General features: G+C 36.4%; 1 protein-coding gene across 6 annotated transcripts in view; it reads right to left on the reverse strand.

The window, feature by feature from the left end:
• PTPN21 (protein tyrosine phosphatase non-receptor type 21) overlaps window positions 1-16,242 on the reverse strand; it is a 48,505-nt gene that overhangs the window by 21,432 nt on the left and 10,831 nt on the right. For 4 of the 6 annotated variants that reach the window (XM_090141482.1, XM_090141485.1, XM_090141483.1 and 1 more), the window contains exons 3-13: window positions 10,683-10,852; window positions 9,384-9,481; window positions 6,758-6,825; window positions 6,250-6,320; window positions 4,829-4,916; window positions 4,528-4,616; window positions 3,523-3,610; window positions 3,285-3,364; window positions 2,048-2,149; window positions 1,345-1,405; window positions 279-363 (exon numbers count right to left, since the gene is read on the reverse strand). In XM_090141482.1, coding sequence (XP_089997608.1) covers window positions 279-363; window positions 1,345-1,405; window positions 2,048-2,149; window positions 3,285-3,364; window positions 3,523-3,610; window positions 4,528-4,616; window positions 4,829-4,916; window positions 6,250-6,320; window positions 6,758-6,825; window positions 9,384-9,481; window positions 10,683-10,852 — 1,000 coding nt within the window. The remainder of the gene's footprint in view (window positions 1-278; window positions 364-1,344; window positions 1,406-2,047; window positions 2,150-3,284; window positions 3,365-3,522; window positions 3,611-4,527; window positions 4,617-4,828; window positions 4,917-6,249; window positions 6,321-6,757; window positions 6,826-9,383; window positions 9,482-10,682; window positions 10,853-16,242) is intronic. The other 2 variants (XM_090141486.1, XM_031593118.2) reach the window with 1 other exon arrangement.

Genomic DNA, 16,242 nt, shown 5'->3' on the forward strand with positions numbered 1-16,242 from the left:
TATCTGCTATCATAACTACCTTTTATCTCACTTTTCACATCAGCATACATGTGGAGTAGCAGCAAGCACATTGGTGACTGTTGCTTTACCAACCTGTCTCATGTTTAGCTCTAACTAAGTAGCTATAAACACAATTATAGCTTTTACCTTCAAAGTTATGTATTGTGGCCTTAGACTTCATAAAATAAGAGACTTCATAAAAATCACAAGATTTGCTGTTTTCTACCCTGTTTAAAATTATTTAAGCGTAGGAACTTTCCAAATCTGCTACAACTCACCTTGGGAAGATGCATATGGTTCAGTATAATGACCATTGTAATGCAGCTGAGGTGGCGGAGGCATCATATAGGCTTGAGGCTTGGGCTAAGTAAAAATGTTATCATTAGTTAAAGATCTCATTATTTAAGTACATAGTCCTTAACAATTACACACACAGAGACACTTAGTCTTCAACCATTTCTCTAAATCTGCAATTAAGTTTCTCCTTAAGAAAGATCATACAAGAATTATATAATAAAAAAATAACCACAGACTATATGTTGCCATCTGACATGCAGGATAGTCTCTAAGATAGAGTAAGCAAACTAGAAATGTTTTAATTTTTTTTTCACTGCTATCACTTTAATTTCATTCATCAGAAGTTACATAACAGCTTTTCAACAAGTCAGAAACAGTTTTCACATAATAGCTTCATCTTTCTCACTGCTTATTTTACTTCTCTAAAGGAAATTAATGTCTATTTCATAGTCAATTTAAATCCTTAGAAGTGCAAATACGTAGGTCACTCCGAAAGCAATGCCTCCTATTCATTTCAACGGAAACTAAAACAGATACAAAGTGCACAAGAACACTATTTGATAGAGCAAGTTCTAAGCTGCACTATTTTTCAATATAGTCACCACTATTTGTTATGCATTTTCACCAGTGATGAGCAAGAGCCTGCATGCTGTGCTCAGAAAAATCTGCACCAGCAGAGGTGAAGCATTATTGCTGCCGCCACTGCAGAAACGCACCACCCACAACCTCACTGTGCTCACATCCACTGTCTGGTCCCCATCAGTGTTCAGCAAAAGTCAATAAATGTCAATGGGCACAATTTTTCCACATGGAGGAATTCCACACCTTTACTTCATGTACACTTCCACATCATACACCACTCTGTCAGACTGCCCCTTTGCTGCTATTTGCCACAAGGCAACAAAATGTAATGGAATACTGGTGGGAGGATTCAACCCCTACTGCCATACCACCAAAATCCACTGCTGACACTGGTGGTCAACATGATAAAAATAGGAGGCATTACTTTCGGAGCAGCCCTCGTATAAAACTGTTTTCTCTCCTTACCATGGACATCCTGGAAGAAGACCTCCTTCTAACAGGATTCACTGTAATGGGCTGGGTTTGTCTACAGAAGAAATCTTATGGTGAGAGATTATTCTTACAACACCAAGATTTATTCCAAACCTTGGAAAGACCTCCCAAGGTCAGCTAAAATCACTCTGCACTTTCCGCAGCATTGTTAAGCAGTCCTTCCAACAGTCTCACAATGCAAGAACTCTGTGCATAAGCCATCAATGCTATGAACAGAATCACAAAACCAGGATCAAAATACCTAAGTTATTTCTTCGCGCCTCCTTCATATAAAGCATAAGAAGAAAAAGGCCCTGAAGCTGTGCAAAGGATAAAAGGGAACTAGTTCCAAATCTCAATCCCATAGAAAATCTCACCCTGTAAGTAACTTCTTCTACAAGACCATATATCACATTGCTTAAAAGGAGTCCTTGACATTTGCAGTGTTAGAGAAAACAGTAAGTACGACTATACTGTATGAGAATTTATATGCTTTAATATTTTAGCTAACAACAATAACTTTTCATGATTTATTGGACTGCCTCCATGTTGGACTGTTAAAAAATCTTAAGCTCCTTTTTCCCCACCCTACAATGCACCGGTACTCCCACAGCAAGACAGAGGTTAAAAAAAAGGCAGAGTAATTCAGATGTAGAAACTGCCAGTTACTAGAAAGAAAAATGACTTTTCAGCTCACCCTTTGGGAAGTGAAGGACGAGAAAGGATTGGAAAGCGTGGAAGGGAAAGAATGAGTGAAGATTTCTGAGAGCCCTCCTCAGGTGGAGAGTCCAGGGAATCTCTAAATACAAGGTACATGCAGATAAACAGTCTGAACTTAATACAGGCATGCATAAGAGTTTTCAGCAGCAGCACCAGATGACAGGGAGTCACAGGATGGAGATAATTACAGTGTTTTTTATGACTTTTCCTATTAATAAAACCATATTGTGGTGAAAGGGTCAAAAGTAAGTAATCCTAAAGACTGACATTCAATACAGAACTATAGAACTCTATAGAACTGATATTATTCAAACTGCAATTCACAATTCCCCCCCCCACAACTCCCAATGCACCACTGCTACTAACACTTCTCAACTCTCACAAATGGCAGCCAGCCTTAAAAGCTTAGAGATATGAGAGCTATTTTATTGCAAATTAATCTTACTCTTCTAAAAAGAAGACTTAACCATGCTAGTGAATCATCTGTGGTATAAAATATTCTGTTAACTGCAGGGAATTTTAAATCAACACCTCTGTAGATAGCTTTCTGTGGGTTATTTACTGGGTCTGTTTCTCTATTTCTGTCTGAAGTAACTTAACTGAAAGAAATCTGTACCAGTGGAAATGATTAGCTCAAATTCCATCCCTTGATTTACAAGTTGGAGACCAGCCCATTTAAATTTAATTTGATGAATTGTATTAAATTTACTTCATACTGGTGCTACTTGAGCTATACAGATTCCATGAATATCCAAAGGACCACATACCTCTCAGCTGTCAATCCAGCACATTTCAGGAGTGCTTCACATACACTTCCCGCCCTTTTAAAGGCCTTCAGAGTGTCCTTTCAGGGCAGTTCACCCAATCACAGGCCAAACCCAACCCCAGTGCTTCCAACAAACATTCTAGCAATAATAGCCTCCAAAGCAACTAAAGTCTGTCACAGCACTGAGATCCAGCACCAGGGGTCAAACATTACTACTTTTGGTAAGATCTTCAGTACTTTATATTGTCCTCCATTGTAAATCATACTAAAGTACAAGTTTGAGAAACTGGTGATTAGCACGATCTCAGAGATGATTAGGGAAAAAATGTAAGCCATACTTAGTATAATCTAAAAATGACACTATAGAAATTACAGAAGTTATAATAAATTTTGCTTTTCCATGGGAACTTCAAGGGCACCAAATATTCTGCTAAAGTATTCTACTTACAAGCTGCATTTATTTAGTCTGTAAAATTTGTGTCTAGCCACACACATCCTCCACACATATTTTGCTGTTTCCATATCTTCCTGCCAAAAAACAAAACCAAAATTTGCTCATTAGTCAAAATACGCATATTCATCACTTACTCTCACAGAAGTCACTGAAATTTTGAAGACTAAGTTGCTATTAACTGATTTTAAAAAGTGAAAAAAGTAAAAAAAAAAAAAAAAAAAAATCCACTCACCGTTTGGAATTGGATTGTCTCTTCTTTGTTTGCAAGTTCTAATGCAAAAAAGGATTTGTTGTGGGACATGTTGGCAATGTCATGCCACCTATACACAAAAGGAACAGAACATGACTGGTGAGCTATGTTTTTTGAACCGTAGAAAATACAACTGAATACAGAGACCATGTCTACAATTTTACAAGCAAAATATTAAAGTAACGCTAGCAAAACATAAAGTAACAGTCTAACTAAAAAAAAAGTATGAATTCCAAACACTGATGCAAAAAAGTTACCATTTAACTGTCATACTTTTATGTAAAATACATGAGAGATTATGGGATAGTTGTACAGGTGAACATTGCTAAGTAAACTGACGTGTGTATCTTAGGACATTATATGTTCTGTGGACAGAGATGTTCCTTTTTGACTCAAGAAATGTTTCACAATTAAATGTATATTACACGTTCATCTCTTAGAATTAATCCAGCTTAAAGGGATTAATTGTATAGCCAACAGACAGACCTCACTTCAGCCTTTCAGTATTTAAGAGACCTTATAACAGCAGGGAGACCAACTTTTTACATGGTTTGATGGTGATAAGACCAAGGGGAATGGTTCTAAACTAGAAGGGGGAGATTTAGTTCAGGTTTTAGGAGGAAATTATTTACTCAGAAGGTGGTGATGCATTCGAACAGGTTGTTCAGAGAAGCTGTGGGTGCCCCATCCCTAGAGATGTACAAGGCCAAGTTGGAGGTGGCCCTGGGCAGCCTGAGCTGGTGGGAGGCAACCAACTCATTGCAGGGGTTGGAACTGGGTAGTTTTTAAGGTCCCTCCCAACACAAGCCATTCTATGATTCCCTCGAAATTCAGTATTTGTTTAGCATAAGGATTAGAAGATAATGCTCAGGTTTTTATGAAATGAATAAGCATACTATCTAAGAGTCTTTCAAGCTAGTGAGGTACATACACAAAATATTATGTACAGGATATTATAAAGATATTTTAATACAGAACAACACTAACCTAAATACAACAGGAGGCCGGCTATTTTTGTGTTTCACAAAGATACCATCAAGACATGCTCCAATGAATATGTCACTTCCTTGGCTGTCCTGGAAAAAGTTGCAAAAAATTGTGCATATACAGAAAAATACTTAGAAAGCAAAGTTGTATGAGAAACAAACAGTTTTAGAGGAGAGAGGTAGAGTAGTATGTGTTTGGTTTTGAGGATATTAATGTTTATTTGCTTTTATTTTTAACAGGAAGCAGCTATTTTTACACAGGGAAGAAAAGCAACTGAGAAAAAAATTAAAGCCCCGTTTACCTTTGCAGGATAGGTCTCTTCACCATAGCCCTCCATTCTCTCCACTTCTTGCATATATAACATTTCTGCATCAGGAGGAGTAAGGCCTCTACAAAAGAAAACAGTGATCAGCTAATACAGTCAACAATATAAAAATATATTTGTTTTATTCTGAATGACACCATTAAATCTACAACACCACCAAGACTATTAGGCACCCATCAAAACATACTTCTTCCATCTGTACCAAGGTCTGAAAACCTGTCTCAGCCTTTATGCTGTGATTCTGGTTACTTCTTTATCTTAGTCATCTCCACCAGAAATGACAACAAAGACCAGTTAAAATTACTGTCTCTGCTGATGGCAGAAAATCATTACATCCCTCTTCAATCCATCACCATCACCTTATTTTCTCACTTTATCATAAGAAGTAGTCCAGCACACACCTAAATGATCTGAATTTCTCCTACTGCAATATACAAATTTAGTATACAAACTACATCAAATTTGATGAGAGAGTTATTTTCTAAATCTTAACAGAGTTTTAATTGTAATGGTTTGAAAACTTCAGCAAGATAAAATTTGTAGCTAATGTAGCATGTTTTTTTTAATGAAACCTGATGTCAAAAACACTTTTTTCACTAACTTGCACTAGCATTACAGGGCTTAAAATCATGTGTTTCCCTAAATACTTCAGTTGATTTCACAGAAGGCATTATGTCTACCTGAAAAATTTTGTCATGTTCATTCTTATGCCTCTTAATATTCTTAATCATAGTTTTCTTTATTCCTTCGCTTTGTCCTAATATCATACAGATTAGTCTTTCTCACTGGACCTTATATGTTCCATCTTGTTATGAAAACATTTCAAAGCTAAATCAATTTGAAATATTCAAATCTTTGCTTTAAAGTAACAAAAAAAAAAAAAAAAGCCAACCTACATTAGTATTAGTATCATAGTCACAAACACATTTTGCTAATGAAGTGACAACAGAGAAAGTAACTTTCCTTTGTCTTGGACCACCACATTTAGCAGCCTTAGATCACAAGCATTCTGGCCCAGTGACAATCTTTACATTTCAACTGCCTGAAGAATTTGCCAGTATTGTTTATTGAGAAACATCCTTACTGGGGCCACAACTTCATGTTGTAAGCAAGTTTCATATTCTTTATCAGGTGAAGTCGCACTATTTACTGCTGCACCATATATTAATCTTCTAGAAAGATCCTCTTGTTTACTTTAAGAGTCATTAGTTCAGTTTTCGTTTAGAAAAAAAATTAGAAAAAAATCAAAACAACAACAAAACACAGCCATATCAGTGAAAAAAACTCATTTAAATGAGAGATTAAATTAGTCCAACTGCCTTCTGAGATTCTCAATTCCCTGAGCTACAGAAGTAGTCACATCAAAATTGTGCAATAAAGAGTTTTAGAAATGTTACCTGTATTTCTGATGTAGTAAGGCAACTTTCTGTGTCGCTTCTTCCAATATTTTTTCTTCTTGTAGCCAACCCTTAAGGTAAGATAGCATTTATAGAATGAACTACAAAACATTCTATGAAATAAAATGGCTGTAGTGTCCTTACACAGAGAAAGCGACCCTCCACTCTAATTTTGAAGCTTAGACTCTGTATAACATAAACAAAACCAAAAAGTACAAACAGTTTTGAAGTGGTTTTACTTGCTTTCTTGTCTCTACCCTCATAATCTTTTAAATACAATATAATTGAAAAGATCTTGCAATATCTTTGCTTCTGTGCAATATCTCACCACAGTCTCAGAAAACCTTTACTGAATTTGACAATCTTGGGACCAGCAAGCTGGATAAATATAAATCATTATTAAAGATCATGGTTTATCAGTCTCGTGTTTGGCTGCAGTACTCTGAAGAGCTACTTGCAACAGTTTGCTTGTGATCAATAATACAAAAAAAGAACTTAAATTACTTACCACCGGAAACAAAGCAAATCTTTGTAGAAACTCCTGAGATTCATACTGATCGTAGTCTCCAAAATCAGCTAAAAAATAGAAGTTGCATTCAAACATTTATAACAAAATTATTTTGATACCCCATTAATTGCAGAAGGATCCCCAAATAGCAAATCTTCATCTTATTGAACTATGATCTAAAACAACGGCACACACTAACAAGTAATGTTTATGAAGAGAAAAATAAAAACAGATTCCATGTTCTTATCTTGTTCAGAAAAACTGGTAAGATTGCTTGTGGGTAGAAGAGGAGAAGAAATGATAAAATAAGCAGAACTCTGCTCCAAGTTCCTGAGGCTTTTATTTGCGTGGTTTTTAATCACAGTTGAGGACAGAAGGGGCCTCTGGAGACTAGCGTTCTCTCCTGCCCAAGCAGGTCAGCTACAGCAGATTGTCTCAGGGCCTCCCCCTGTCATGTTCTGAATACAGATTTCTGTGCAATCTGTTCCAGTGTTTCACCTCTCTCACAACAAAAGATTTGTAAGATTTCTCGTATCTCAGCTTGTGCCCATTGCCTTTTATTCTGTCCTGAGTGCCACTGAAAAGAGCGTGGCTTTGTCTTCTTTACTCCCTCCTCTCTGTTATGTACTTGTACACAACCACACTTGTACACAACAGTCTGAGCTGACAGACTGTTCTCACTGCTGGATTCCGAGCAGCCAGAGCACCTTCTCTGACTCCAGAGCTGCACCAGACTCTGCAGCTATTGTTCACAGATCGCTGCATGAAGACATCTAGAAAGTGGAAATCAGATGCCTTAACTTCCCTGACTCAAAGACAGAACTTGATAAAAACTGATTTTATGTCACACCAAAAAGCATCAAGAAGAATTTGTCTTTTTTTTTTTCTGTCTAGGAAAGAAGTAGCCAAGAGTTCAAAGAAATGAAATAGCCTAAATCAGAAAATGTATGTATAATCTCACAAGATAAACTGTTCTAAGAAACATCAGCCTGCCCAGAATGGCCACTCCAAACCACAGAAACATAATCTCCAAGTACACATCTTTTTTACGTTACCACGGATTCTAACCTATAATAGTATAACTATAGAGACATTTAGGAATCAAGTATTTATTATGCATTAGCAATTACTGTGCAAGTTATTCATGATTAAAGGGAAGAGCCTGTGACACAGTAGACCAACAAAGTACTTGAGATAAAGCAGTGCTTAGAAGCAGCCTATCGTAAGTATTTCAAACACAAATCGTTCTTGAATTCAGCGCACTCAAAACAGCAAACAACTGCTTCTGTTAGTTCACTAGCTAAAATTAACTGACCTACCTTCTATAAGCTACTTCAATCATTGGAGTGTATTAATTTAGAACCTGCACTTTTTCTATGTTGTTTTTTTCATCATGTTATCAACACATTTAGTTCCCACATAAAAGACTGAGAGAAGAATGTGAAAGCTACGAGGATAAATATTTTCCATCTGGAAAGAGGATTACATTGAAAGATATCTATAAACAACTTACAGAGCAGAGAAACTTTTATACTGTCTAAAGATATGAAAATAACAAAGCAAGATTTTGCCAGCTGAACACCATTAAATCCAGGCTTATATTAAACAGATACACTGTAATATAAACACTAACATTATTCATCTACACCACTTATAACTATATTCTCAGAAAAACATAATCATGACCTTTAATGTGTTGTAGTCATTACACATCATTTTAAAAAATAAGACAAAAAAAGAAAAAATCTTGTGGTTGTATGCACTGGTAGTGATATGCAGCTTTACAACTGCTGTTAGATGTTCTGGAGTGACATCCACAGAGAAGCAATACACAGACACAATAAACAAAGCCACTACATGAAAAAACTGTTGACTTGAGAGATTTCACATCAAACAGGCATGTTAGCAGGGAACCAGACATGATAACACTAATTAGAAAAACACTAATTAGGAAAACCAAAGTAACCATTTTCACATATGCATCTCAGAAAAGGGTTTTCAGGAAAGATTTTAACATAGCACACAGACTGTTAAAAATTCCTAAGTTGAAATAATCTTTGGTGTTAGGATATCTGGGAGAAGAGGTGGAAATACTAGTACTGCTGTACATTCAAATCTGCTTATTATTAAAGTATGTCCCTTTCTCATGTGACGATGTCAGAATAAAAAGTTTTCAGTAAGAGAAACAGATGAAAGTCCTGCAGACACAACCTGACAACTTACTTCCAAAGGTACTCCAAAGAAATTCAGGTGTCTAGGTACCTAGGTACACCTCAGAGGACTGCACTGAAATACCAGTAAGTACTGGGTCACTGATCCCACTGCCTGTCCATTCCCCTCTCTCCACCTCGTTTCTCTTCCCTAGCCAATACACCGCGTGATGAAGTTGTAAGGAGCAAGCCTTTCACCTTTCATAACTTACTGAACTGAACCTTCACTGCCTTTGTAGGGCTGTCAACTGAAAACAAAAATGTGCTTCACAGAAATAAAATTTACACTGGAAAGCAACTACCTCTTGCAGTTTTATTACAGCAAGAAGAGGGGTCGATAAGCAATAAACAAAGCACGCAACAGAAAATATATCAACAAACTTCCAATGCAACATTAGCATAATTGCCTTACTTACCTTGAACAGCCAAACCAGCCAAATGTATTGCTTGTTCTAGTGTGCAAGGAATGTTGCCCTCCAAGATATCTTTCTTTAATTGCAAATAATACTGATACCTATGTGAAGAAAAAAAAAAGGAAAAGCTAGCATGGGCTTCTTATTCTCAAGAGTCTGCACGTCCTCCCTCCATTCACTAGTATGTGAGGACGACACTCTCATCATTCAGATCCCCCATATGGTTCTTATCAACTCTTCCTTCAGCTTTCATTTATATACTGTAGAATCAAATCCTGATCCCCATGAAAGACACAGAATTTCCACAATTTCTATCTACCACCACAGCCTCATGATTATTTTTTTTGTCTTTCCTCCTTAATATTCCTATTATCTTCACCAATAAACCATCCAGCAGCATACTGTCCAGTACACTGCTGCAGCATTACTGCATTCCCTTCCAGTAAATCCAATATGCATATCCCTTCAATCATGACAGTTACTTTCATTTCTGCACTACAATTCCCAAATACATTCTGTTCTCACTTTTTTTTTTTTTTTTTTCCATTAAACTGATCTTTTCCTGGACCATCTCTTGAACATGCAAACCCTGTAAGCTGTAACTGTGGACCATAGTCCATAGTCCAAACCACTACTTTCTTGAATTCTTCTGACCCCATTCAGTCATCCATGTCACACCCTACCTTAGCCAAGAAGCACATTTGTTTTCTATGAGACAATTTTAAAAAAATTACTGACTTCCTCATATTGTACATTAACTGTTGCGAAGTAAAGCTTTAATACTGAAAACAACGAAGCACGTGCTGCAATTCAGAGATAAAGAAAAAGTCATGGAAACATTTTGATAATCAGAAGTTAAAAGACGGATCTTTTCCTTCTCTGAACTGTTAAAATTCAGTGAGAATTTATAAATATTGTTTAGACTTTTCCTGGATCCTATTACAAAAAAGCACTATGTCACATTACACCAGATAATATCCTTACATAAAAGAATCAAAAATAACTGGGACCAAACCAAGGCCCTTAAAAAAAATGAAAGGAAAAAGCCACAGTATATCAAAGCAGGCTAGAGCAAATTCCTAAGATCACTGAAACTTTTCTTTTTTCTTATTTCTTTGCTTAGTTTATAAACTTTTTAAAACATTAAAAAGGGAAATAAATACATAGTTTGAACATAAATGCTGCCTAAAATAATAATTTCTATTTCTATAAAGTGTGGGAAAGGGAAAGCAGACAATTTGTACATGAGCTATATATTTCAGGATGCTGAAAGTAAAATTATAGACAAATTTATAAAATTACCTGGTAATCTCCTGCTGAAGTTGAGAAACAGTAGGCACATAGAACACTACTCCAAAGTACACTGTTGGTTCCAAGGCATATTTGTCCAATTGCTTTTTCAGAGGCTTGTCCAAATCTACCCATCTGCGCTGATTCTGCTTGTTGTAATACCACAGACTGAAATATGTTATCTGAAAGAAAATCATTTCAATGATGAAACAAATTTAATATTGCCATATTATATAAATATATTGTATGAAAGTCTTGCTACCTAGAAATAAAAGACTTAAGATCCTAAGACTAAGGTTATTGAGAAGCCAGAGAACTGGAGGGACATAATATTTTAATATCAAACCCAGATATTACATCCAGATAAACAACTTACATATATAAGGGCTACCAAATCTAGTTTTTATTTGCAAGCAGTCCCTGACTCAGCTGGGGCAACGCATTTAAGCCTAACAAGAAAATTAAGAGAAGTGAGAAATACAAACAGAATCGGACTGCAGGACAGCAGAGTACGGCTTGTCTTAGGAACCAGTGGGCAAGCTCACACAGGATGCTGAAGGGCAAAAGGGCATAGGGCAAATAGTCAAAAATTACCTCATTTTACTATTAATTTACTATAATTTACTATTATTACTACCACTATTAAACCAAACAGATGGTATGGTTTATTCCATTGAGCAAGAAAATGGTAAAACTTTTATTGGACATGATCTGCTTTGAAAAAAAGTTGGACTAGACTGTTTTTCTGACTCCAAAACATAGTTCTACTGAGTAACACTGCAGAGCCACTCATTCAAATTTAAATCTCTCCAGTACATTTAAACTGATTAAAATATTCTTCTCTTCTCCTGTAGCACTTATTTCATTCCATTCAGAATTATGAAGCAGACATGTACTGGAAAATAATAATGTCATTATCACAGAAAAACTAGAAATCATCATTACATTTTCTTATTGTGGGAGGTAGATAAGGGAACGCAATGAAGCACCGACCAAGATGAGGACATTCATATGGAGATTCTCCAAGTCTTTGCTACACATACATCATTACATGTTGAAATGGTAGAAATAACGACACCTTTAATCCACACTTTTCTTTACATAATTTTGTTTTCTGATGTTTTTTAAATTGTACAAAATAAAGCTATTAAGGAAGGCATTTTACAAAATACAGGAATATTTATCATAATATGTTCTTTTCAATAATTTTCCTGAATTAAACTTGGAAAAATTACCCACTTTTCAAGGAAAATATTTATTATTTTCTCAGAAACTATTATTTTGATGCTTTGGAGCACAATTTAAAATTTACTGGGGAATGAGAGCTGGTAGTAATGAACCTGTGTTTTAGTAATTTCCTGTGAAAACAAGCATATCTGAAAAATCACATAGAAATCTATCTTCTATATTTAAAATCTAAATGAGATGAAGGATCCAGCATCATGGTATTCGCTCCATTCCTTACAGCTCTGATACATGCATACTACCAAAGCATGGCTCCATATCAGAATGCAGGGACAGCAATGAAGTCAATTCTCTGTACCATCACAGAGCATTAAGTAATTTTGGACACCAAAGTCAGGGGATAGCATTTCGTCCATAGTATCATATATTCTGTAAAAGCACAGTCACCAGCAATATCTGTGAAATTAGAGCTATTTTTAAGGCATAATGCTCCTTTCACGTTTAGCAAATACTTCTTAAATCTACTGGCCAAATGTACTTCTCTGCCCCTCTCTAAATTAGCATCAATGCATTTTTAGTGATTTTTGTTTTCTCAGTGCTTAAAAACAAATTAAATTAACGTGATCAATCCAGGCAATTGCAGAATCAGTATGCAGAAGGTAGAACATGCTAGAATACAGGCTGCCCTGTATTCTGTCTTCTAACACAACTCTAGTTCCATTTGATAAAAAACACCAGCTATATTACAACACTAAATCAAATTAGAACTGTTTGTAGACACACAAAAAAATTCTCAGGTGGACACTGAGTGCTCTTCACTTCAGAATTCTAAAAATAAAGCATGAAATTTAAGAAGTCAAACACTTCTAGTTTCAAGGAGAAAAAAAAAATGGCTCCGATCACAAACACTATAAAAAAATACTGTATTCTAAATTTCTCAGTTCAAGTGCATCAGATTGGCTGATGCCGGAGAAAATATTGGCTTTTATTTCTGTGTTTCAATTCGTCCATCCCTAAGATCCAGTGCATGGTAGCTCCTGTCACCTCACAGCTTAAAATACCTTAAGATGTTAAGAATTTTAACAACAGTGCCACAGATACTCCATGAAGAAGAAATATTACATTCACTGCAACATCTCACACTGTAAAAGGATAAAAAAGGATAAAAAGTATCCCTCACAATCCATTCTATGCTCTGAAAGAGGAAAGGAAGCCCCCTATGCTGGCCCAGCTGGCCGGCTCATGGCGAACCACACAGTGCGGGCTGAGAGCACAGCCTGCATGAACAGCAGCCGCTGGACGCAAGCAGAGGCCTAGCAGACACCAAAAGCTACAGGCAAAAAGGCCTGCAGAAGCATACTATCAAAGCTGAAAGACTTCTGGAGAAGATATCACATAAACGCTTCTGGAAACCAGACAAACATTTATAAGCAACACTTTGAATAAGTTTCAACTGCAGCTTTGGTGTACGTAAGCTTCAAACAAACATAGATTTGTAACAGAAAGGGGAGACTGAACTGAAATGTCTGGTGACAGCATCACTGTTCTGTACCCTCTGAATGCAGATTCTCCTGAATCTACAGCAAGGATAAACTGAATGTACAACCTGTTTTTAAGCCATGATGATTTCTTGTGCTTGTCCATTTCCATACAACACAGACCACTTTTCCTTACCATGCACAGAACTGAGATATTACTGGCACAAGACACAGAAAAATGTTTCTATATTTTAAAATATACTCTGGAATCCAGAATATACTTATATTAAGATTTTTCTGTCACGTTATTTTCCCTTAAAACCTCCTCGAAACTGGATTATCAAAAGTAACTAAAATACAAGCCAAGGTAAATGCTATGGGCCAAAACCCACCTTCTGACTTCTCTGCAATCCTTTCACTTGACTTCAAGGGCACAATCTGACCCTGTGAAATTTCAGAGTAGTTTATGTGCCCTGGAATATTTTCACTGATTGAAATAGAATCCATTTTATTCATTATAAAAGTTTTTATTATTAGTATCATAGGACAGCACCCAATTCTAAAAAGAATGTAATGACATAACTCCTAAAATATGTTAAGCTGTTAAGATTAACACTATTTTGAGGTTCATTTATTTTAGTGACTTATTCATCACCCAATCCCTTTGAAGAAAGTCAAATATAAATAAAAGAACCTTAACACTTCTGCAGTTGCTTTCTACCTAGCTGCTTCCTGCCGCTACAGACAGAAACATTAAGTATTTTTATACAAAAGTTGAAGAACGCAAAGAAACACCCAATATAATTTTACAGCCAACAATGCCCATAGGTCTGTGGGAGAGGGAGGTAACACCCACACTGGCATCCGCAGTCAGTGAGTCCTTACAAGCTAAGCAGAGGAGCTCTATCAGGTTATGTGCGCCACAAAACTACATTACTATTATATCTTCTTGCATGATGTCCCATGACAGTCTGAGAAACAGGGTTGATCAGCCATAAGAAAAGACTCATGAAAAATCTTACTGTTGTTTTCTGTTACTTAATGGTGGGGTATAGGGAGGAGCCAAATTATTCTTCTAAAGGAGACTTCCAGTGAGAATTATTGCAGAACCATGAGAAATAGTGAGCGCGAGCTGCAATGTGGTAAACTCAAGTCAGATTAGGAAAAAAAATTCGCAGTGAGACTAGTCAAACACTGGAAGGGGTTTCCCAAAGAGGCATCAAGTCTCCATCCTCAGATTTCCTTTGAAACTGAATCAGTGATAAAGTCTTTCTACCCTGTACCTGATACTAGTTGGCTATAATTAGCAGCTGTATTTCATTTTATTTTTATTAAAATGAACCTGTCTCATCCCTAACATAATTCCACTTTGTTTGGCTCTACTTTAAACATAATTTATACGTATCAGTTATTCTGACTAGCACTACACACAGAAGAACATCTTTAATAAAGAATCTCAGGGTCTACTTTGGTCACACTATCTAGAAAAGGAATCTGACTGACAAACGTATACGTCAGATATCAAGTGTGTTATAGTCTCTCTTAAAAGCAGCTGTTCTGCATCCCCAAACTAGATTGTGCCTTTCTGTTCTCAGTAGTATAACACATCAGTAAAAGTTCTATTTCCTAGGATTCTGAGACAACACTATTACTGCTGTCTTTTACAAAATTATTCTCTATAGATCCACAGGTAAAGAAAACAAACAAACAAACAATTTATATGGGTGTTTTTCTGTCTTTATATTGGTATGTATGAATACAACACGCCATAAGGCTTTCTTGAAGAGAATGCTGAAAACACTGTCTCATCATAAGCTTTGCAGCCAGACTAAGAAAATCCCAGCTAGCCCAGGGACTCCACTGAGTCTCACTTTATCTTATACTTGGATACAAAACAGCCCCTGCCATCAGAATACAACTGTTAAAATAAACTGCTTTCAAAACTGGCTCAATAATCTCGTACTATGCACAACTGCCAGATACAAGCAAAGGCTTTACTCTATGTCCAACATTAAGAACTACAGAAGGAGACAAAAGGCACTAAAAATTCTCCAGAAACTTTCTTTTTATCACAGCAAATATCCCCCTCCACAAATCTTCCCAGTCTCTAGTGGAGAAACCTGGACTTGTTTTGGAGCAGCCTGGACTGGCCAGGGTACAAGATACAAGACTTCCTGGAAGTGGTGGGAAAAAAAATCTTTAAGTCTTGCCATGTATCCGCCACCAAACAGAAAGCTACAGTCCTCAACATCCACCAGTGCTTTCAGAACAAGGAGGAGGGCTGAGGAGCCTCATAGAAATCCTCTCTTTTTTCCCCCCATTTGACACCACTCACTTTAGGGCACTTTGGCTTTCTTGACTATTTTTGTTCTAGCACTGACAAGGTTTTCAACTGCAGCTACCCGCAGGGAGGATTTAGCAAGGTACTAAAAGAACTCAGAAAGAAGCCAAGCTTAACTCTTTCACACAGTAAACATTTTTTCCAACACAACCTACTGCCACATCCCTGCAATGATTTTATCTGACTGCATCAATATCAACAAACGCTACTTAAACAAAGCAGTTGCCAATTACAGCTTAAATCAATATTGCAGGGATAAGAAATTTAAGAATAATAGTTTTAAAAACCAATATTTTGCAAGGTAATCTAACATTCTAATTCAGATTGAAGCACTGCAAGAATGGTGGTATGTGAATAAATGGGATTGCCTCTGAGGGACAAGGCAGATTTAACTTATCAGAACGTTATACAAAATTAAATTGGCTAATCTACAAGATAAAAAGCAATACTTTTACAGCACATAAAAGATGTTATGTCCCATCAAGACATATTTTAATTCTTGCAGAAACAGGTCAGTTATTGGTTAATATAACCAGGAAACACAGAACAGTACCTTTTTCTTCTTCTG

The sequence above is a fragment of the Phasianus colchicus genome, chromosome 5, assembly GCF_987193195.1.
Source record: "Phasianus colchicus chromosome 5, bPhaCol1.hap1.1, whole genome shotgun sequence".
In the NCBI taxonomy this organism is placed as follows: domain Eukaryota; kingdom Metazoa; phylum Chordata; class Aves; order Galliformes; family Phasianidae; genus Phasianus; species Phasianus colchicus.